The sequence below is a fragment of the Trichoderma virens genome (genome assembly GCF_000170995.1).
Source record: "Trichoderma virens Gv29-8 chromosome Unknown TRIVIscaffold_3, whole genome shotgun sequence".
NCBI lineage: Eukaryota > Fungi > Ascomycota > Sordariomycetes > Hypocreales > Hypocreaceae > Trichoderma > Trichoderma virens.
In genome coordinates this window covers 2,128,102-2,149,251 of record NW_014013746.1, presented here as the reverse complement: position 1 = coordinate 2,149,251, position 21,150 = coordinate 2,128,102, and the positions used below count along the sequence as shown (strand labels likewise).

Here is a 21,150-nt window from a genome sequence, read left to right as displayed (position 1 = left end):
TTTGCTGGACTCGCCTCTTCACATAGCTCCCTGAAGAAAGTAATCGCAAACGATAGTACAACTGGATTTACAACGACCCAAACTATACGTTCTTAAGTATTCCCAGCAATCAGGCAAAGACATCACCAACACATGAATTATGCTGTACTAGGCGGCACAAACAAAACACAGCCATTGTTGAAGTCTACCTGGAAAATACGGTTCGCCCGCAAAAAGCATACAAACTGCCATCGCAAGGTGTGGTGTTCACTGGGTAACTAGAGTTTGTTTAATCAACAAAGAATGAGCTAATAAAGTTACTATGGTGCGATATACGAAGCATCAATCCCAGTTTACGTATTATACGCCATGATTTGGCAATGAGTCACTGGTTGACGAGACATACTTTGTCCACGAGAAGTGTAATAGTGGTATTTGCGATATTTGCGATATTTGCGATATTTGCAACTCAGCCACCAGCACTTCGTAAATGTCGAGATAAAAGAATACAATAAAATTCTTCTAGTCAACAACACAGTGTTCGCGTCCATAAGAATAAATGCCTTGGACATTGTGTTCCTTCACACAATGCAGGGAAAAGCCGATGTTGGTGTTGGTTAATTCTAAATTATTCCTTAGTTCGATCATGTAAACTACGTATAGCTGAAGCGATAATTTACTTCTTACGCAAACATAGGCTACATCATCAAAGACAGATTTTAGTGAATACGCTCGTGAGGCTGTCCGGGAAAAGTTTCGCCCGTTTTCAAGGGAATTTATTCTGCAACTTGTGCCAACATCAGCTGAGGTGACGATGGATCCCGCAAAAGCCCCACGGTCTCTGCGGAAGACTATGGTGATTGATAAAGTAATACATCACGTTGATATCTCCTGAAGGCGATAATATTGATCTTAGGATGGTTGATGTTTATGTGATTTTTATGAAGAGGCGTGGTAAGTTTACGGAGCTTATTTCTTGGTGTTTTTATATACTATTATTATACTGGGGACAGCATATTATGGCGTGGTAAAAATTGCATATTACTTCACTATTCATCGTTTTCATTTTTCGAAATTGCTCAGCTCTTCAAGAGTGTCTAATGTAATGAATGGTACCCTCTTACCTAAATCAAGTTGTGTACGCAGACTCTGCACTTCTCATATACAAAATTATAATTCAGCCTCCATGGAAAAAACTAAACATCCAGAAAGTTATAACTTGGGTATCCTGAAAAGAAAGAGGATTTGTCCGGAAGATTCCCTAAACTCAAATTCCCAATCAGTGATCCTACTAGTGTCCCCAAAACATCTATATTAAGGAGCCCTCCTCCCCCAGCTTCCCTCCTCACACTTCACCCAGTTCGCATCACATCACATCACAAGAAGTCACATACCTTCACAAGCCACAACTTCTACCAACAATACCATCTCCTCAGAGGTACAGTCACATACCAACAATTAATCATCACAAACACTAACATCTCCCACAGCAATTACCACAACAAACAATCACCTCTCGCAACTACAACCACCAAACCATCCCATCATCATCATCCTGCCATGTCTCAAGCCGGACAAGCAATCCAGTCAACAATGGACAACACTTTCGCCCAAATGCCACAAACAGACGACGAGATGGTGGAGCTGATCAAGCTCGTCGTCGAAGTGGTGAGGAAAGACCAGTTGGCTGGCGACCTCCGCGAATTCCAAAAGCAAGAGGAGTTCGAATTCAAGACTCTCCCGCGGCATAAGGAGCGCATGGCAGAGATCGATCGTTGGATGTCGGTGTCGAGGGCGCAGCAGCAAAAGTCGAAGCGTGAGAACCCGTCACGCTTTGACTGGGGAGATTGTACGTTTGGCGGGACGCCTGTTGGGGTGCTGAAGCCGTCGGATTACAGAAAGTTCAGGAGGAACTAACGATTACCTTTTTCTCCTTTTTACATTTTGCTTCCTTTTAGTTTGTTTTTCGATTGGGGATTGGACAGATCATGAGGATCTAGCAACTGGCTTTTGTTTTCATTATTGTTTGATTGAGGCGTTGCCTATAGATCACGGGGATCTAGCAACCACTAGGTACTTCTATCTTTACTTCCAAGGTACCTAGGTAGTGATCAAATGGTAGCATTAAATACTAAATCATGTCTTGTTATACAAATAAAATACCTGTGATCGATAAGTTGGTACCCAAGCTTTGTGTACATGTGTATAAACAACACCCCAGAACACTGTAAAACGCTGCATTACAAAGGTGCCTACATATGCACCAGGCTCCGTCCATCATTTCCCTCCAAATAAGAAACTGGCACATCCTTCTCATCAGGGTCTGTCAGAAAGTGGGAGCGTTGTATAGGATATATAGAGAGCGTCCAAACAGTCAGAAGCCTATAACGGCTGTCCCATCAAAATGCCCAAGTGATAATATGAAATCGCTGCTTCCAGGTCATCGTTGTGCTTTCTGTCAGGCAACAGACCTTGTGCTGTTTTCCAGAGAGGCAAAGTGGCTGCGGTGATATCGTTCAAGCATCTGATCGCAGGTACTTATTTTTTCGCTCTCTTGAAGGTAGGTATATATACGATCCACAAGTCTATGGTAGATGAAATGATTACATGACATGGTGCCCTACATAACTCCTCTTGCTCCCCCTTTGCTTCAATTGTATCCCTCTTTTATCACATCTCATAACTCATCACGTTCATGCGGTGTGTCAGGCCGCCCGCTATCCTTGTGCAAGTCCACGCCCTTCTTCAGCCTCCACTTCTCCCAGAGGTCCCAGAATTCGCCCTCCATCTTCTTATCCATCTGGTCCGGCAGAATCACTTCATACGTAACGTAAAGGTTTCCAAATTCGTGAGTGTGATAGACGCTCTCGCCCTCCTCGTGCCACTTGGGCATACCCTCCCCAACAACGGTTTCCACGTGCCCACTTTGAATGACGTGGCCTCGCTCGCGGCCAAGGCGCACAACATGCTTGTCAAGGTGTGTGAGGTTGCGTGTCCAGCCGCCCATCCAGGCCTCGCGCAGAGAGAGGACTTCGGTCCAGTACAGGTCGTGGCCTTTGCGCCGGAAGAAAGCGCCATCGACGCGATCGGGGTTATCTTCGTAGGATGGAGCCTTCTCGCCCAGGTTGACGATAAGATCACCGGGAACCCAATCGGGACTCTGGTCGGCTTCGTTCTCAAACACCACCTTAGCGTCTCGTGCGACGCCTCTCTCCACAGTCAAGCTGATGGTCGCCAACTTCCGCTCGACTCGATTGCCGTGGCAGATGGGGCACTTGTTCTTGATGGTCTTGCCTGATCCGCCACAGTGGTCGCAGCGAACCTGCATCTGCTGGAACATGCCAGGAACAAGCTGTTGTTTGACGATCCGGATACCGTGTCCACCGCAAACATTACAGGTCTCAACCTTTCCGTCTGCGCTGCCTGATCCCTCACACCGTTCGCAGATATGCTGCTTCTCCCACTGGAACTCGGTAGTAGCGCCGTTGTAGAAGTCGCGAAGGGAAATCTCTACTTGAACTTCGATGTTGCTGCCTCGGGGTTCGCGGTTGGATCTGCCAAAATGGCCATGGCCACCAAAGAATCTGCTGAACAGGTCGAAGGGATCGCCGCCGCCACCACCTCCTCCTCCTTGGCGATGGGACTTGACACCCTCGTGACCATAACGATCATACACCTTGCGAAGCTCGGAATCGCTTAGGACTTCGTAGGCCTCGGAAACCTGAACAAATTTCTCGTGCGCAGTTTCATCGCCCCTAAAAACAGCAGAGTGATTAGTCAACGTTGGTAAAGAGTGCGGCTGCGTCTGGCTAGGAGATGGCGTACGGGTTCTTATCTGGGTGGTATTTCTTCGAGAGCTGGCGATACGCAGACTTGAGCTGCTTGTCTGTCGCAGATTTATCGACTCCCAAGAGCTAATCCAAACCCGTTAGCATAATGTATGATCGAGGAAGAGAAAGAGTCTTGTCGTACTTTGTAAAAGTCTTCGGCGCAGAACGCAAGCGATACCAGCGCCAGCAAGACGAAGATTGCCCCGCGGAGTATCATGGTGCACGTACTTTCTGAGCTCTGCCAATGATAATATATATAAAGAAAAAGGAAGAAGCAAAAGAATAAGAAGTTATCAAGAGCTCAAACCAAAGCTCCCCTTCTGAGCTGCTTCTGCGGCAGTGCTGTGCAAAGGAGAGACGAGCTCGACACAAGGCCGACAGCGGTTGTAAGTTTACAGCGTGTTAACATTTCCAGCGGCAATCAATGGGCCGAATTAGTCTGCAGCATGCATCATCGCCGATAAGCCAGAGACAGCACTATCGCAGCGCGCCGATTGGCTGGCGGATTAACAGCGGACTAACAGGGGCCCACCATCTCAATCTCCACTAAAATTCAACACTGTCTATCTACTCTCTACTTTAGGCAAGCATCGCGTCTCACCTTCAACAGGCTGGCCGCGGTCAAGCCAGACAGCAAAGGAATCAAAGAGCATCTCCATCTGGTCTGAGTGACTCTTGCTGCTGTACTGTGACATCGTGACATCTCAGTTCAGCTCAGCCCAAAATGAGTTCCAAGAAATATGCCTTTGTCCCGATGGACGACGGCGGTTCCTCGGATCGCCACCAGGAGAGCCGCATGAGGTCGCGGCAGGAGTATCTCAAGAAGAGAGAGGCTGAGCGTCTGGCCCTGCTGAGGAGGCAAGTCGCCGAGGAGACGGCGGAGCTTAGGAGCGGAGTCAGGCTCTCAGAAAGGGAAAAGGCAGAGTTTGCTAAGAACAGAGAGCTTCTGCGCCTGGCTGAGGAGCGGCTGAGGATCGACGACCACCAGGATGGATACGTGATGCCAGAGGATTACATCACCGAAAAGGGCAAGCTGGACCGGAAAAAGAAGGAAGAGGCGCTCTACAAACGCCATGTCGAGCGGGATGAGTACGGCCAGGAGAAGTTTGTCACCGAGCACGACGAGTGGGAGAGGGAGCAGACCACAAAGGCCAAGGCGCAGATCCAGGGCCGAGAGCGGGAAAACGAGGATTACAGCTATGTCCTGGACGATGCTCAATATATCCAGTGGAGCCTGGACTCACGCATGCCGGGCGAGCGCAAGACCCTTACCAAGGAGCAGCAGTTTCTGGAAGCCCAGATCGAAGCGGCAGAGAAGAAGGCCCTGTCCATCCAGGAGACAAGGAAGAGTCTGCCCATCTACCAGTACCGAGACCAGTTCCTGGAAGCACTAGAGCAGTACCAAATCCTTGTCATTGTAGGTGAAACTGGCAGTGGCAAGACCACTCAGCTGCCTCAGTATCTTCACGAGGCCGGGTATACAAAGAACGGCATGAAGGTCGGATGCACACAGCCTCGACGAGTGGCTGCCATGAGTGTGGCTGCTCGTGTTGCCGACGAAGTTGGTGTCAAGATTGGCCACGAAGTCGGCTACTCTATCCGGTTCGAAGACTGCTCCAGCGAAAAGACGATACTCAAATACATGACGGATGGTATGTTACTGCGAGAGTTCATGACAGAACCAGACTTGGCAGGGTACTCGGCCATCATGATCGACGAGGCCCACGAGCGGACGGTGCATACGGACATTCTGCTAGCCCTAGTGAAAGACCTGGCAAGAGAACGGAAAGACTTGAAGCTCCTCATCTCTTCTGCTACCATGAACGCCGAGAAGTTTGCGCAGTATTTCGACGACGCTCCTATTTTCAACATCCCTGGCCGACGATATCCCGTTGACATCTACTATACCCCTGCGCCGGAGGCCAACTATCTGGCTGCAGCCATCACCACAGTGTTCCAGATCCATACAACCCAGGGCAAAGGAGACATTCTCATTTTCCTTACCGGACAGGACGAGATTGAAGCCGCCGAAATGGAGATTGCCGAGACGGCAAAGAAGCTTGGAAATCGGATCAAGGAACTAGTCATCTGTCCCATCTACGCCAACCTACCATCAGAACTCCAGGCAAAGATTTTCGAGCCAACTCCAGAAGGCGCACGCAAGGTCGTATTAGCGACAAACATTGCTGAGACGAGTTTGACTATTGATGGCATTGTATATGTCATCGACCCCGGTTATGTCAAGGAGAATGTCTACAACCCAGCCACAGGCATGTCGAACCTGGTTGTCGTCCCTTGCTCTCGAGCATCAGCCAATCAGCGGAGTGGTCGTGCTGGACGTGTAGGACCGGGCAAGTGCTTCCGATTATATACCAAGTTTGCGTACATGAACGAGATGGAGGAGTCACCGCTGCCCGAAATCCAGCGAACTAATCTCAACGGAGTTGTGCTGCAACTCAAGTCACTGGGCATCAATGAGCTTTTGGACTTCGAGTTCATGGATCCACCTCCAACAGAGACTCTCATCGGTGCCCTGAATCAGCTGTTTGCCCTCCAAGCTCTCAACCACAAGGGCGAGCTGACCAAGATTGGTCGGCAAATGGCTGAGTTTCCCACGGATCCCATGTTGGCCAAGGCCGTACTGGCAGCCGACAAGGAGGGCTGTGTGGAAGAGATTCTCTCCATCGTCTCCATGTTGGGTGAAGCATCTGCGCTCTTCTTCAGACCAAAGGACAAGAAGATTCACGCCGATAGCGCCCGAAACCGCTTCACCATCAAAGATGGCGGCGACCACGTTACACTGCTCAACATCTGGAACCAGTGGGTTGACAGCGGCTTTTCACCCATTTGGGCCAAGGAGAACTTTTTGCAGCAACGGTCTCTAACTCGCGCCCGAGATGTGCGAGATCAACTCGCCAAACTCTGTGAGCGCGTCGAGGTCGCTCCCTCAACATGCGGCGCCACCAACCTTCGGCCCATCAAGCGTGCCATTACGGCTGGATTCTTCCCCAACGCCGCACGGCTGCAGAAGAGCGGCGACAGCTACCGGACAGTCAAGAACAGCACTACGGTGTGGATTCACCCGAGCAGCGTGCTGATGTCGATAGACCCGCCCGAAAAGATGGTGATTTACTTTGAGCTGGTGCAGACGACAAAGGAGTATATGCGCAGCGTGATGCCGATCGAGGCTGGGTGGTTAGCGGAACTAGCACCTCACTTTCACAAGAAGAAGGACATTGAAGCATTGGAGGAAAAGAAGATGCCAAAACAGGGGCGATGAGTCTGATGCTTCAGCCCACGCCTTTCTCTTTCATTCTCAAGTTGGTATAATGTTACATACATTCATATTATGACAATCTGGAACAAGGGACACTCTAGTTTTCACTCTCAACTTAGGCATCGTCCACCCACCGATACATGATCTCCGTCCTCATGGTATACTTGGTTCCTTGGATTACCTCCGCTCCCTCGTGTAGCAGTAGGGGATGTTGGAAGATGAGGACGCTGCCCGCCTTGGGGTTGACATCTAGGCGCATCGTCCTATCACGCGACAAAAAGGAGGTTGCACCGCCGACTAGGCCTTCGTCATTGAGGTAGAGATGCACGGTATAATATGTCTCTAGAATGGGGCCGTCAGGGTTGTCGGCTCGGTACGCCGCGTCACAATGCGCTGAGATGACATGTTAGCTGCTGAAAACCGGCGGGAGGAGGTAGAGCATGTTTCGAATTTGTTTTACTTACGCCTAAAGAACTGGCCAGGAGTGTACTTGAGGAAGCGCATTCGCTCGTTTAGCCTTTCAAACTTCCATGTGCCCTTTCTGTTGTGCCTATGGTCAGGCCTTGGGCACGGGGCTGTGGCAACGAGCTCTTGCAGCCCCTCAGCCTGAGCACAACGATCCCATAGTCGATCCACGAGAAGCTGGTTGTCCCAGATGATTCGGTCACTGTTACGATAGCCTGTAGCCCGAGTTTCCACTCCGGGCGCAACGCTTATAAGAGCGGGTCTCCAAGGCGAATCCTCCGGCTTCTCGCGCGGCGCCGACTCCTCGGCATAGGCAATCAGCTGGTTGCACTCTTCCCGGGAGAGGACATTGTCGAGGATCCAGGCCTTGCATTTAGAGTATTCCGGCACCTTGGATTGCTTCCACGGCACGGGATAGAATGTGACAGGATCGGTGGCTGGACCGGTGAGAAATGTTTCGGCAATGTCAACGGGATTGGACGTATAGTCTACGCGGATGAAGCCGCTTGCAGATCGACTGGCGGACATGTTGTCGGATGGCTTTGCAGATGCTGCTGCCGCTGTGGAAGAGTTGGATTTGAAGAGCCTGGAAAGCATAGTGTATTTCCGCGTAGCGTATATATAATAGAAATTCACGATTGGAGGCTGAAAACAAAATGGGGCTTCACCGTAGTTCTGACCGCGGACTGGCTGTGTTTGCCTAAATCCTAAATCTGCGGCTCTTAACAGGCACCAATTATTGATCAATCCCAATCCCTGAAGACAAAAGGCACGGGTCACCGTTTATATACTTCACTGTTGTTAATATCAGACGAGACAAATAATCAGAATCTTACGGCCAAGTGGCATAATCGATAACAGCGAAAAAGGAAAAGGTTATTTATGATTCATTCAACAGGAATTCTGTCCTCTGCGCAAAAGAACGTGAACGGGGCAGTGCAGTCATCCTGTTGCCTTGAGGGCGAAATTCTCCGACCGCAAGGATGCCTGGCAGCGCGGCGGAGCAGTTCCGGTGAGACGGGCTGTATGGATGGCATTTGTTTTGCATAAAAGGAGAGGACAAATTAAAAATGCTGATGTATTGTTGAATCGGGCTGAAAAAAAGATACGTGTTTGAAGCTTTTGGGCAGCGGTGTGAGTTGGGGCTTGACGAGGCTGTGCTGTCATATGTACTTGATTCATTGGCGATGATTCATCGTTGCTTATAAGTCTAGGACTTTTACTTGTATTTTTATGTGTATTGTATTGGACAGATACGCAGCTTGTTAGAGGGGGCTGGTTAAGCCAGAACCTGGATATTCTATTGATTCCTCGTCGAACGTCACTCAACAAAATCACACAAATCCGATATGGTGTAGTGGCTAACATCGCTCGCTCTCATTACTTGAACCGAGCAGCCCTGGGTTCGATTCCCAGTATCGGAGACAGATTTCTCTTTTTGAACTTTTTCGTTGACTTTTTTTCTTCTCGCCGTCCTCAGTGAGGGTGTGTGATTCTGGCAGCTGAGGTTGCAGCGAATTAACAGCACTCACAACAAAGACAGACAGACAGACATACCCTAGATCCTGAATACAAACTTCTACTTCACGCATTCAATTTCATCCACAGACACAGTCTTTCAATAAATGCTATCATAGCATACACGTCATTCATCAAAATAGAAGGTAAAATAAGCGCAATTCATTAAAAAAAAGAAAAGGAAGAAGAAAAAATGACCATTCTCTTCATCCAATCTCTATCTCATTAAATCCCCGCACATCATCAAAATTCATCAAGACAATCATAAGCACTCGCTTCTTTTCTATACATTTGACAAAAAACAAAACAAGACAAAACCATACTTTGCCCATCATCTCTTGTACCCAATATATAAATTAAAAGGAAAAACATTTCATCAATCATAACGTAATTTGAACGAAAAAAAAAAGAGAAGAGACATGACATCGACACAAAACAAATAAGAAATATATCGTCATCAGAGTCGTCATCATCATCAAATCATCACCCATCATCTCCGTCTCTTGTGTCTCCTCTCCCTATCCTCATCGTCGTCCTCAATCTCTCTGCGCCTCCCCTCTCCCGCTCCTCCACCTTGTTGAATTACTCCCGCCAACGGTCCCGCCAACTGTCCCAGCATGTCACCACCAAGCACCTCCCCAATCACACTCACCCAGCTGCGCCGCCCCTCCAGAGCCCCTGTCACGTTTCTCACCAGTTTTTCGATTTGCTCAGGGTCAGTTCCGCCAAGCTGCCATCCGCCGTGGATATCCAAGCCGCCAGGTTTCTGTGCTGGACGGTGAAACTCGCCGCTTCTCGTAACCAAGCGGTTCTTGCCGTGACGTCCGCCATCCAGTGGTTTTCCATGCGAGTCGAAACGATCAGGTAAATCTTCAACATCGTCGTCTGAATCTGAGTGATGATGTCTCCGATGTCTGCCCTCGCCATCGCGATTGGGAGAGCGGTCGTGGGTTGTGTCAGATGATAGTCGACGGTGGCGGCTCGACCGCTTAAATTGATTCTCACGGTGCCTGTCGTCCTCAGACCCGGAGCTGTCTGATTCGGACTTGCTGTCATGCTCCTTTTTATGCCTCTCCATTGTCTTAGAGCTCGTCGGAGAAAGCGGTCCAAACGACACAGACTTTCTCCTACGAAGAGGTAACACGACTGGGGGTATCTCAATGCGAGGTGGCGGTAGCTGTTTAAGCGGTTTTAAGGCCTCTAGTTCTACACGTTAGCTTCGACGAATAGCGTTTCCTCTCGACAATCCCCATCAAAAAAGAAATCAAGGCAGTCCCGCACAAAAGTACGATTCAAACGCACCCTCATGTTGTCCACCCTTGTGATCAGGCAGACTGTTGTTTCTGGAGAGGTCACTCACTTGATCATGCGGGAAGTCACCGCCCACTGGTGGCCCTGCAGGAGGAGGTCCGGGTGGAGGTGCCGGACCCGAAGGAGGCGGACCAGCTGGCGGCGGTGCGTAACCGGGCACTCCGGAGAAGTTGGCAGGAGGCGGTCCAGAGGGTGGCGGAGGACCGGCCGGTGGAGGCGGGGGCGCATACACATGATAGTCTTGTGGCACGTAGGGATGATAGTCCCGAGGCGGAGGCACGTTGGGGTCAGTATACGGCGTGTAGTTGTGGTCTCGCGGCGGAACTCCAACTGGCGGCGGAACGCCAGGTGGAGGTGGAACACTGGCAGGAGGTGGAACGCCAGGGGGAGGCGGAACACTGGTAGGAGGGGGGCCGTTTCCGGGAGTGCTCGATCCCGGAGTCATGGGGTAGGGGGGATGGGGATAGTAGGCACCGCCAGAGGCAGTTGGGGGGGAGTGCGGCCTGTTTTGATCAAAGAAACCTCCGTTTGGAGGGACCTCGGGGAAGCCTGTACAAAGCTCAAAAGTAAGTTATCGTTTACAGACAGCCAGCTGCCCCGGCTATGAGGGTTTGGGGGGATTCTCACGTTGTCCTTGTTCATCGCGCTCCCTTGAGCGCCTCTCCTTCGAGCGCCTCTCTCTTCTCTCTTCTCTCCTTTCCTCTCTCCGCTCCTCTCTTCTCTCCTCCCGCCTCTCTTCTTCTTTTGCCTTCTTCTCTTTGTCCTTGCGGTCCTTGTACTCTTTAATTCCAGCTGCCGCTGCGCCTGCGGCAGCCATGTCTCGTAGCTTACTCCTGCTCCGCTTCCTCTCTTCGTCGGATCCAGAAGAAGAAGAAGGGTCTCTTTCACGTCTTCTCCGTCGGTTTCGTCGCCTCTCCTCGGCCTCGGATTCATATCCTTGGCCGGTGGGAGAGCGCGGATCGGGTGGTAGGGGATCATGCCCGTACTCAATCAAGCCTAGCCCAGGATCAGCCGCGGCGTCGGAATAAAGGGATCTGGCCCTCGACCTGCTCCTACTCCTGCTCCTGCTTCTGCTGGGAGAGTCACGCCTATCATAATCACGATCGTCGTCGTCGAATCCACGAGAGGTCGAAGCCTCTCTCTCTCTCTCCTTCTTCTTATCGTGGTGGTCCTTCCACACCTTGCCGGCTATGCCAGCAGCGGCCGCGGCGCCGGCAAGCTCAGCGCCACGCCGAAGCACGGACTTGCTGCGAGATCTGCTTCCATGTCGTGACTTGGATCGCGACTTTGACTTGTCGCGGAAATGCTTGACGATACCAGCGGCGGCGGCGGTTCCGACGGCGGCCTTGGCCAAGGTCGAAAGGCTGCGCTTGCGGCTGGGTCGGCGCGAGCGAGAGCGGGAGGAGGAGTAGTCATCGCCGGAGGAATAGTGGCCTCTGTTTCGGCTTCGGCCCCGACGCCTCTCCTCCTTTTCGGCCTTGCTGGCCTGGTGGTACTTGACCGCTCCGGCCGCAGCGAGAGCAACTGCCGCAATGCCGAGACCCTTTTTGAGAGCGGAATGGCGATCAGGGGATTCGTCGCCATCTCCCCAGCGGTCCTCGTATGCGCTGTGGGCTCGCCTGAGGGCCTCGGTTCCAAGAGCTCCCAGAGCAGCACCGGCGAGAACCTTCTTGCCACGGTGCTCATCAATCTCTCCGTACTCATTGGGGCGACTTGAAAGCAAAGCAGTGATGCCAGCGCCGGCAAGGGCACCCTCGGCGAGGTGGCGCTTGTGGTGGTGGTCCGCGCTCTGGCTGCGCTCGCGGCGAACGGTGCGACGAGAGTAGTAATAGTCATCCTCGTCGCTGTGGTAGTCATCGCGGCGGCGCTGGCGGCGGTCTCGATCACCCTTACCGACTTCTCTCCGTTCATGGCGGTAGTAATACTCTTCGTCGTAGGGAACACGGGCGACCTCTCGATCACCCTCTCTCTCCCTGAGCACGATAATGCTGGGGTCCTGTCTGGGGATGACTATCTGCTGCGGGGGCGCTTCCTGGACAATGATTTTCTGGTCCGGGGCGCGCTGGCGCACAACAACAGGTGAAGAATGCTCTGGCTCTCTGTAGTACTCGGTTTCCTTGCGATAGCGCTCAACCTCGTGGCCGTGGTTATCGTCGAAGCGTTCCTCAACCCTCTTTTCGACCCGTACATCTTCTTCATGATGGCGGGGGCGTCTCTCCCAGTCACGGTCCGGCTCGCGGCGTTCAACATCTCGCTCGTAGTAGACGGTACGAGTGCGGTCGCCGTCAACATCGATGGCTGAGCGCGGCCTGTCGGGGACATAGCGCTCTCTCCGCTCATACTCTACAAAGTCGTTGGTCCGCTCCGCGGGACCGGAGTAGCGCGAGCGTCGTTCCTCGTCCATCTCAATAAACTTTTCAGTGCGGTCGTATCGTTCTATTCGAGGTTGGTTGACCTTGTATCGGGTGACGGTGGTGGTTTTGAAGCGCTCGTCGTCAGAATCACTTTCGCGGCGTTCTCGATAGACCCGGGTGGTTCTATAGTCGGCCATTTCTCCAGCCCAACACAGCCTATCTCTGCCTAACTCTCTCTCTCTCGCTGTCTCTCACAGTGTCTATCTTTTGTCTGCTGCTTCTGCTGCTGTAGACGTCACTCTTGGAAGAGCTAAAGGTACCGGGCGATGAGGCGGGAAGAGAAAAGGCAGCCAGGCAACCAGAGGGACACAGTAAAAACAGTAAAGGATCCCAAGAGGCTGAAGAGCACAAGGAGGGGTAACGATTGTGTGTGGGAAGGCAAAGGATATGACGCAGAAGAGTCGCAGGAACCCCTGCTGTAATAGGGCTTTTGGGTGTCGAGGCGGCACCGACGGAGGAGCAGGATAACGTCAGGACAGTACCAATAGCGGGCCTCTTCGCGGTGGGCAGCTGATGACGATGTTTCATTGGGAGAGCAGAAGCTGGCCCAAGGTGGGCTGCTGACTTGAGGCCTTGTGAGCCAGCTAACGGGGAGGCTAGACAGGGCCCTGGCAAGGCTAGGCGAAGCTGTGATTTCTGCAGCTGCAGTCGTCTGTGCCCGGGTCATGTCATGTCGGCCTGTCAGCTCGGACATCTCGCAGTTGCTCGGTTTCGTGCGTTGTGGTGTCTTGACTTGTCTTGACTTGACTGGGCTTGTCTTGTCATGTCTCGTCGCTCGTGTCATCCCTTAACGGCATATCATATCACATCGCCATCGTCACCATCACCATCATCCTCAAATCTCCCAACAACAGACAGCGAACAGCGCCTCTCTCTCCCTCTCTCCCTCCCCTCTCCTCCCCATCCATCCCACAGTGCATCCCAACACGGTACGCCTGTTACTGATCGTTTCCTCGCTCTTGGCCTCTTGGCCTCTTGGCCCCCCCTCCCACTCTGTGCATTCGTGCCCTCACCCCCCTCAACAAACACAACACCCAGTCCTGGTTGGTCACCTGCATGAATCTGGAAGAAACGAGCACCGCCTTGTGACCAGGCAGAAGCGTGGCGCGGGGCCTCAGTAGTCGGACTCTTGCATCCACGAGGGCGCCAACTGTCGCAGACGGCGAGAGCCCAGCACCACCCGATTCAGCATCTGCGGTGACACCGTCTCAGCCTCACTCTTCTTTTTCTCTCTGTCTCTTTTGCTCTCTGTGCCCCTCCCCCTCGCTCGCTGGGTGTCCCGCCCTGGCAAGTTGTGTTGCGCTGCACCCAACGTCATGGATCAGGGACAAGCGAAACGGCGCTGCGACCAAGTGTGACGTCCAGGTTTCATTTACCCGATCGGTCGCCTTGCTGCTTGTTGCTTGTTGCTTGTCGCTCTGAGAGAGAGTTTGAGTCCGTCCGTCTTCTGTCCTCGCCTCGCGCCGTTCCGCGCTAAAACGCCCCTCAAGCCTTCTTCTATTTTCTACTGGAACGGAGGAGTCCGTCCTGGTTCCTGGACAAGCAGAGGGGCAAAAGAAAAAAATGGCAGGGAAGCTGTTGGCGAGGAGGGGAAAAGTGCTGGGCTGGGCGGGAATGTCGTCATCGCCCCGTTTTAGGCCTGTCGCTTCCAGCAGCCCACTAAATCCACCCAGTAGATGCCCGGATTTTGCATCCATCAGTGTTATGCACAGAATAGTTGCATACCTAGCAAGCCTAGCCACCGTCGACGCATCACCGAGGGAAAAGGAAGGGAAAAGAAGAAAGCAAGTGCCGCATCGACTCGTGGAGCCTCTCTCGGCCATTGCCGATGCGCCCCCAAGCCCGCCTGCTGATTAACTGTGCACTACCGGATCTTGCGCCCTACTAGTATTACTACCAGTATTACTACCAGTACTCCGTATTACTACCGGTATTATCATTGGCAGCGGCCTTGCATGTCCTGAGACGTGTCATTCAGCCTACCGGAGAGCCGGTGGATGAGCCCAACGGCGTTTGTGCCATAGCCCGCTGCCCCTTACAGATGGAAGCCGAACAAGTCACCCGGGAAGCCGATGTTGGCTCCGAGATGCCACCTGGTCACAACTCTGTCGCCGTTTATTGGATACAAGGTGTAGAATCCTGGAAATCCGATTTTCTATGTCATGTCTGCAAGGTATGTATGCTGCTATGTTACGGCCTTGTTGCTCTCGGTGTAGAACCGCTCAAACCCGCCCAAAGTGCCATATAAGTAAAATGAAGATACCAATCAAGATGCCCCAAAAAAGAAAGACCATGCACCAACTACGCCTCGTTTTGACCCAATCTGGTGATTTTGAATCCACATACACCACGCCTAGCAACTTCTACTCATCAAATCCGTGCTTGCTGCCCAAAACACCAATGCCGCCGTTGCTTCGCCGCCTCTTGCCAATGACCTCGCGCACCCAGTCGCTCAGCGTAAACCCCCAGTGGCCAGCCACCATGACTCCGCTGAAAATGTTGACAATCTTGACCAAAAAGGTAAAGAACCCATCGCGGGACTCTTCGACGCTCAGCATGATGGGCTCGATGTCGTACTTGAAGAAGATGCCGGGGACTTGGTGGTCCGAGATGGTCTTGCTCTGCTCCGTGACGGCGTACTGGTTCGTGTTGACGATCCTGTTGTTGGCGAGATAGACGGTGGGGACGACGGAGAGATAGTACTGGAATTTGTGAAAGTGGACAATCGCGGAGTTGACAGTACGATCGAGGGGGTTGACCAGCGACGGGTAAAAGGGGCCGTAGGACATTTCCGAGATGATGTGGGAGAAGTTGAATTCTAAGCGCAGTGAGTTAGAAAACATCATTAACAATGACAAGCAAAGAAGGTAAGATAAGAAACACTTACTATCATGGTCCAAGTGCTGGCCACCATAACCATGTCCTCTGGCCGTAATATGAAAATCGCCCTGCACCCTGTTCAAGTCCAGGCTGCCATACATGCGGCAACTGTCAGGCCTGCCCTTGGGCGACGGCGTCTTTGCCCATTTTGCCTTCTTTCGACTAAGAGCCACAATGTCGTGAACATGCTCCTCGCCAAAGCCCTCGTCGTGCGCGGCGAGCCAACCTTCACCAGTATCCAACTTGCCGTTTTCACTCTTGCCGAGCCTGTGCATGCCCTTTCCGTCGACCCACTGGTGCCAGGTTGTGGCATCGCGGTTCAGCTTGTCTCCAGCCAGAATGCGATCGCCCGATGCGTCCTGGACGTTGATATGAAGGTCATCACAGTCCATCTTGACGACGATGTCGAGGTTGACCTGCATGTCATGCCCAATGCCCTTTTCGACGGCAAACGTGTGATGCTCGGCGCCGCGCCACCAACGGCCTATCTCAGTCCACAGGAAGATGGAGGAGATGAGGAGCATAGCGACAGTCCATTTGCCGCCACCTGACGTCTTTGTCACATACTGAGGTTTTGACTTGGCTGCAGCAGAAAGAGTTAGCGTACGCGATTCGAGGGCAGGCAATGTAGAGCTACGATATAGCTCGGAGGGTCAAGTCGTACGGAATGCATCAAAGGCGCTGACGATGCCGCCCTTTGCGCCAAAGTCATCCTCATTCAAGCCCGACTTTTCAAACCCGTCCATTTTGGGAATTGGTGATTCTGTAGGAGATGTCTATTGTTCAAAAGATTGAAATTGTCATTTAAAGAGGCGAGATGAAGCAAAAGAGCAGGCAAGAGAGAAGAGAGAAGCTACAGCTGGTCGATGGCTACCTCATTCCAGGGAACCTGCAGCTTTGTCGACCCGCGCACTCTAACGGCTCAATTCGATCCAATGGAGGCGTACGCAATGTCGAAATCACGATTCGGCCTCAACCAAGTCCTTTCCAAGGCGTGGCGGGCAGCGGCGCATGTGAAGCACCGGTTTGATGGCATCAACAGCTGAGAAACCACAGCTGGACACGTCTCCAATTCGCTTCCCAGGTGCCAAGGGCGACGATGATTGGCCGAAGGAGTTGCGACCGGAATATCGGCGGCCCGATGGTCTGGAACGGCCACCGGCATGCTGGATGATTGATGGCGGATTTCCATGTCAGCAATGGGGACTTATTTATTGAGTGCAGAAATGCTGCAGATTTACATTGAGGCTATTGTCGCGTTGGTTGCGTATATGGCCAAGGCGATTCATTTGTTGTCGCAGGTATGGAATCCATCTGTTCTGAGGTACTTGTACGCTATAAGTGAGGTGAAGCTATTATACTGCACTTACTAAGATAAGGCAGTACATAACGTTACGCGTTACTCTACGCCCTAACCAAAGTACCTGTAGAAGGACTCGCAGCATCACTTGAGCACAGACTCCTCCCACCAAAAATCCCAGATGGATGCTCTAGCCCCAGCCTAAAAAGCCAGAGGCGCAGGAACCCTTGAGGCATGGCGGACCCCAAGTGGGATCAGGGCAGCAAATCAGGTGCGCCACGCTTGGCGAGATCTCGTGGCAGCGGGCTTGAGCGGGCCAAGAAAAGGCCAAGAGATCACTCGACGACGATGGCTGGCATATATCGTGACTACTGCAGACGTTGACTGATTGATTTGGAGGCGCATAGGGAACTAACCATCGCCTGCTGACGCCTTTTTTGCTGGGTTCAGTGTGATGGGCGAGGATGATAAGACGAGAGAGCCTCCATGTTTGCTTACCGGTACTTTGCACAAAGTACCTCCCTCAAACGGGCCGTCTCCAAAAATAGGTAGGCCCGGCCAATAATACTCGTACATGCGCCCCAAATGAAAATGAACCATCACTCATACATACATAGCATTGCATCGACGCTGCCGTCATTTGTATGGGCCACAAGCAGAGCAACTCCATAATTCCGGGCCTTCGTATTCTGTCTGCTCCCTCCAAGTCCCTCCAAGTCGCCCGCCCAGCTGCCAGATACGGCAATGCAGCCAGGCAAAGAATCGCCAACTCGGGCGCTTGGGCCCCCCCATGGATGCAATCTTGCGCATATCGTATCGCATCGCTGGCCCATGCTCCTCCGCATTATGCCCGTATTTCGACTACTGTTGGGCGAGGCCACTTCCCTGATGAATTCCTCGGTTGACGAATTCCCCGGTGGCTGGCGCTGTTTACGAGGAAGCAATCTCACCACGCAGAAGTATGTTTTCCCTGTAGGCTGTCCCGTAGCAGTGATGAGCTCAAATTCTGCTGCTGCTCATTTTAACCGGCCAACCGCCATGTATGTATATGCATGTATCTCTGCACGCGTCATGAGCGCCGGCGGTACCTCCCAGCGTCACATCAACATGCCAATCCTGCTTCCCTCCAGCACGTAGCGCCAGCCCATCGCCATTTTTTGCGCCACTGCTCCAGTTTAGTCCCCAGTTCTCACACCTCACGTCTTCATCCTCGTACTCTTGCTCTTCCCAAGTGACAACCAAACACACACTTTTTGTTTGACGCGGCCACCCTGGACATCTTGTGCCGTTTCCCGGTGTGCCGGCTCACTCTCATTCTCACTCGTTTTCATCCTCTTTCCAACATCGTGCGTTCCTTCATCTTCTGCTCGCTCGCTCTGCAACGCTTGCGAGTCCGCAGCCGAGGAACCGCCCTCCATCGACTCTCGCTTCCTCCCTCGCTCGCTCTAGTTATTTTTTTTTTTTCCCTCGTTACCCGACTGGATTGTAGACGTCAGCATCCACATCTCACCCTCACGCAACCGAAGCGAAACGAAACACATCGCACGACCACCCTTTCGCTCGATTTCGCGCTCGCTGGATTCTTATGCTTCGGTTGACACCTCGACGAAGCGCCGTTGTTGACCTGTAAAACCTGGCGTCGACATCATGAAATCCTTCTTTCGGCCGGGCGCCATGGCCGCCCTTCTCTCTGTGACAGACATGGCTGTCGCACAGCAGAGCCCGTTCTCTATTGCCTCAAATAGTGAGCATGCGCCGTCCTCTCCGTCTTGATGGTGCTCATGGCTAATGCGATTCTTCCCTGCTCCTCGTTAGGCGACATTAAGAAAACAGCAGCCACTGTCGCATGGGATATGCTTCAATACTATCACGGAAACGAGTCTGGCCAGACGCCAGGAATTCTTCCCGGACCACCTCCTGCTGGTGACTACTACTGGTGGGAAGGCGGTGCCATGTGGGGGACGCTGATCGATTACTGGTACTTGACCAACGACAGCACTTACAACGACCTCATCATGCAAGCCATACAGTGGCAGACGGGCCCTGACGACGACTTCCAACCCCCCAACGTCACTCTCTCGCTGGGAAATGATGATCAAGGCTTCTGGGGCATGACAGCCATGCTCGCCGCCGAGGAAAAGTTCCCCAATCCTCCCGCTGATAAACCCGGTTGGTTGGCTCTGGCGCAGGGAGTCTTCAACACCCAGGCCAGTCCCGAGCGCCACGACGGCACCTGCGGCGGCGGTATCCGCTGGCAGATTCCCCCAACCAATCCCGGATACAGCTACAAGAACAGTAAGCGCGACCTCATGTCGAGTTTGCCGGAGCATGCATCGTGATGGTGGCTAACCACTCCTTAGGTATTGCCAATGGCTGTTTCTTCAATTTGGGAGCGCGCCTGGCCCGCTACACCGGCAACACGACGTACTCCGACTGGGCTGAGAAGACATGGGACTGGATGGTTCAGATAGGATTCTTGGATAATTCAACGTATGCCATCTACGACGGCGCGGACGTGTCAAACAACTGCACTCAAATCAACAAGGCCGAATTTTCGTACAACAGCGCGGTTTGGGTTCTCGGCACAGCATACATGTACAACCATGTGAGTTCCCCTTTATGCTCATGCTCACAAATGCTCCTTGTTTTGGAGTTCAACAGCTGACCCTTCGGCAGACCAACAGTGCCGTATGGAAGACAAGACTCCAGAAGCTGGTTGACCACGGCCTCGAGACCTTTTTCCCCAACGGCATCGCATACGAGCCGTCGTGCGAGGGCGTCAACACTTGCACCACCGACATGGTATCCTTCAAGGGCTACCTCCACCGATGGTATGCCACGACGACGCAGCTGGCTCCTTTCCTGGCCCCCAAAATCCTGCCCATTCTCAAGACATCTGCGCAAGCAGCCGTCAAGCAATGCACAGGCGGTGCCCTGGGGCGCCAGTGCGGAATCAAGTGGAACACGGGCAAATACGACGGCAGAACCGGAGCAGGTCAAGAGATGAACGTCGTGGGCGCTGTGTCGTCGCTCCTCATCGGCCAGGCCCATGTTCCCGTTACCAACAGCACGGGTGGTACATCCCAGGGCAACCCCAACGCCGGCAGCAAACCAAACAGTTTCCAGCGGCCACTGACGCCTGTGACAGCGGGCGACAGGGCCGGGGCGGGCATTGTCACAATCGTCATCATCGGGTCCCTATGTACAGGGCTTGCCTGGATGAGTCTGGGCCCGTAAGCTGGCTCGCACCTTTTCCCGCATGGACAATTTCATTTCTTTTGACAAAAACTCTTTAAAACTTATGACGGGTCTGTGACAGCCGATGGTTGGCTAGACTCCTTGTATGGTGTTTGGGTTGGCTATTCAGGGGGCGGACTGGTAGCACTTTTACGACTTTGCTTGCTATTCGGCGTTGGAATGTACGTTTACTGGGATCATCTAGCATTTGTCTTTTTATTACTTCTTTTGTCACGTTTTTGTTTCTTCTTCTTCTGCTCCTCTTCATGATGGTCCTCGGGGTAGCCTTCGGTACTTGGAGTGTACAACCGCAGTCGACCGAGGACGGGGGGAGGGGCAACACTGTTTTTGATATCTGCTAGATGGCAAGATAAATATCGACCCTTTGGGGTGTTGGATGGAGCAGATGAGTGATGATGAGCGTCGATGATGCCGGGATGAGTGATGGAATAGGGCTGAGGATATGACCGTCTAGGATAGTGACGAATATAGTAACCTCACGATGGAACGGCAATTCTTTTTTTTTAGCTTTGGAAATATGAACCTTGCGCAGATTGTACGCTCGTAGTGGCATCGAATCATGCCAATGTAACGATGCATCCGCCGTTGGCATCGGCATCAGCCGGCAAGATGCTCTCCGTTAAGGCTGTTGCCGCTGAAATTCCCTGTCCGTCATGAGGCCGGAAGAGGGGCGATCGTCGGCAGCCCCAATCGGTGCAGTCAACGATACGTCATAAACGCATGCACAGGCGGGAATTGGGATTGGGAGTGCAATTGTCGATTGGAATCTTTTCAGCTCAACATTGGATGTCAGCAGAGCCGAAGAGTCATGGCTCGTATTAGTCAAGACGAGAGAAGCAAGAATGCCGGCTGCTTCCAGCGATGCGTCACGGCATGGCGACTCCGATCGGGGGTCCTCAGGCCAGGGTCATGCCAGGG

The 21,150-nt window shown here is 52.5% G+C and overlaps 7 protein-coding genes across 7 annotated transcripts; 3 read left to right on the top strand and 4 right to left on the bottom strand.

Annotated features, from left to right (window-relative positions):
• Positions 1 to 567: 567 nt before the first annotated feature.
• TRIVIDRAFT_198688 (uncharacterized protein) lies at positions 568 to 2,083 on the top strand (the record flags this gene model as incomplete). The annotated part of the gene is made up of 6 exons (XM_014104468.1): positions 568 to 591; positions 677 to 847; positions 927 to 933; positions 1,114 to 1,117; positions 1,470 to 1,828; positions 2,028 to 2,083. 6 exons carry the CDS (start codon positions 568 to 570, stop codon positions 2,081 to 2,083), a joined length of 621 nt encoding a protein of 206 aa, XP_013959943.1.
• Positions 2,084 to 2,526: 443 nt separating this feature from the next.
• Positions 2,527 to 4,178, bottom strand: TRIVIDRAFT_110873 (uncharacterized protein; the record flags this gene model as incomplete). Its single annotated transcript, XM_014104467.1, has 3 exons — positions 2,527 to 3,734; positions 3,805 to 3,893; positions 3,952 to 4,178. The coding sequence occupies 3 exons, from the start codon at positions 4,024 to 4,026 to the stop codon at positions 2,657 to 2,659; spliced, it is 1,242 nt and encodes a 413-aa protein (XP_013959942.1).
• A 355-nt stretch (positions 4,179 to 4,533) lies between these two features.
• Positions 4,534 to 7,089, top strand: TRIVIDRAFT_219501 (uncharacterized protein; the record flags this gene model as incomplete). Its single annotated transcript, XM_014104466.1, has 1 exon — positions 4,534 to 7,089. The coding sequence occupies one exon, from the start codon at positions 4,534 to 4,536 to the stop codon at positions 7,087 to 7,089; it is 2,556 nt and encodes an 851-aa protein (XP_013959941.1).
• Positions 7,090 to 7,201: 112 nt separating this feature from the next.
• TRIVIDRAFT_55083 (uncharacterized protein) lies at positions 7,202 to 8,079 on the bottom strand (the record flags this gene model as incomplete). The annotated part of the gene is made up of 3 exons (XM_014104465.1): positions 7,202 to 7,479; positions 7,551 to 8,039; positions 8,070 to 8,079. 3 exons carry the CDS (start codon positions 8,077 to 8,079, stop codon positions 7,202 to 7,204), a joined length of 777 nt encoding a protein of 258 aa, XP_013959940.1.
• A 1,138-nt stretch (positions 8,080 to 9,217) lies between these two features.
• Positions 9,218 to 12,931, bottom strand: TRIVIDRAFT_82096 (uncharacterized protein; the record flags this gene model as incomplete). Its single annotated transcript, XM_014104464.1, has 3 exons — positions 9,218 to 10,246; positions 10,430 to 10,929; positions 11,008 to 12,931. The coding sequence occupies 3 exons, from the start codon at positions 12,929 to 12,931 to the stop codon at positions 9,560 to 9,562; spliced, it is 3,111 nt and encodes a 1,036-aa protein (XP_013959939.1).
• Positions 12,932 to 15,157: 2,226 nt separating this feature from the next.
• Positions 15,158 to 16,420, bottom strand: TRIVIDRAFT_33251 (uncharacterized protein; the record flags this gene model as incomplete). Its single annotated transcript, XM_014104463.1, has 3 exons — positions 15,158 to 15,612; positions 15,682 to 16,257; positions 16,339 to 16,420. 3 exons carry the CDS (start codon positions 16,418 to 16,420, stop codon positions 15,158 to 15,160), a joined length of 1,113 nt encoding a protein of 370 aa, XP_013959938.1.
• A 2,201-nt stretch (positions 16,421 to 18,621) lies between these two features.
• TRIVIDRAFT_177741 (glycoside hydrolase family 76 protein) lies at positions 18,622 to 20,306 on the top strand (the record flags this gene model as incomplete). Its single annotated transcript, XM_014104627.1, has 4 exons — positions 18,622 to 18,718; positions 18,790 to 19,269; positions 19,335 to 19,579; positions 19,651 to 20,306. The coding sequence occupies 4 exons, from the start codon at positions 18,622 to 18,624 to the stop codon at positions 20,209 to 20,211; spliced, it is 1,383 nt and encodes a 460-aa protein (XP_013960102.1).
• Between the last annotated feature and the right edge of the window lie 844 nt (positions 20,307 to 21,150).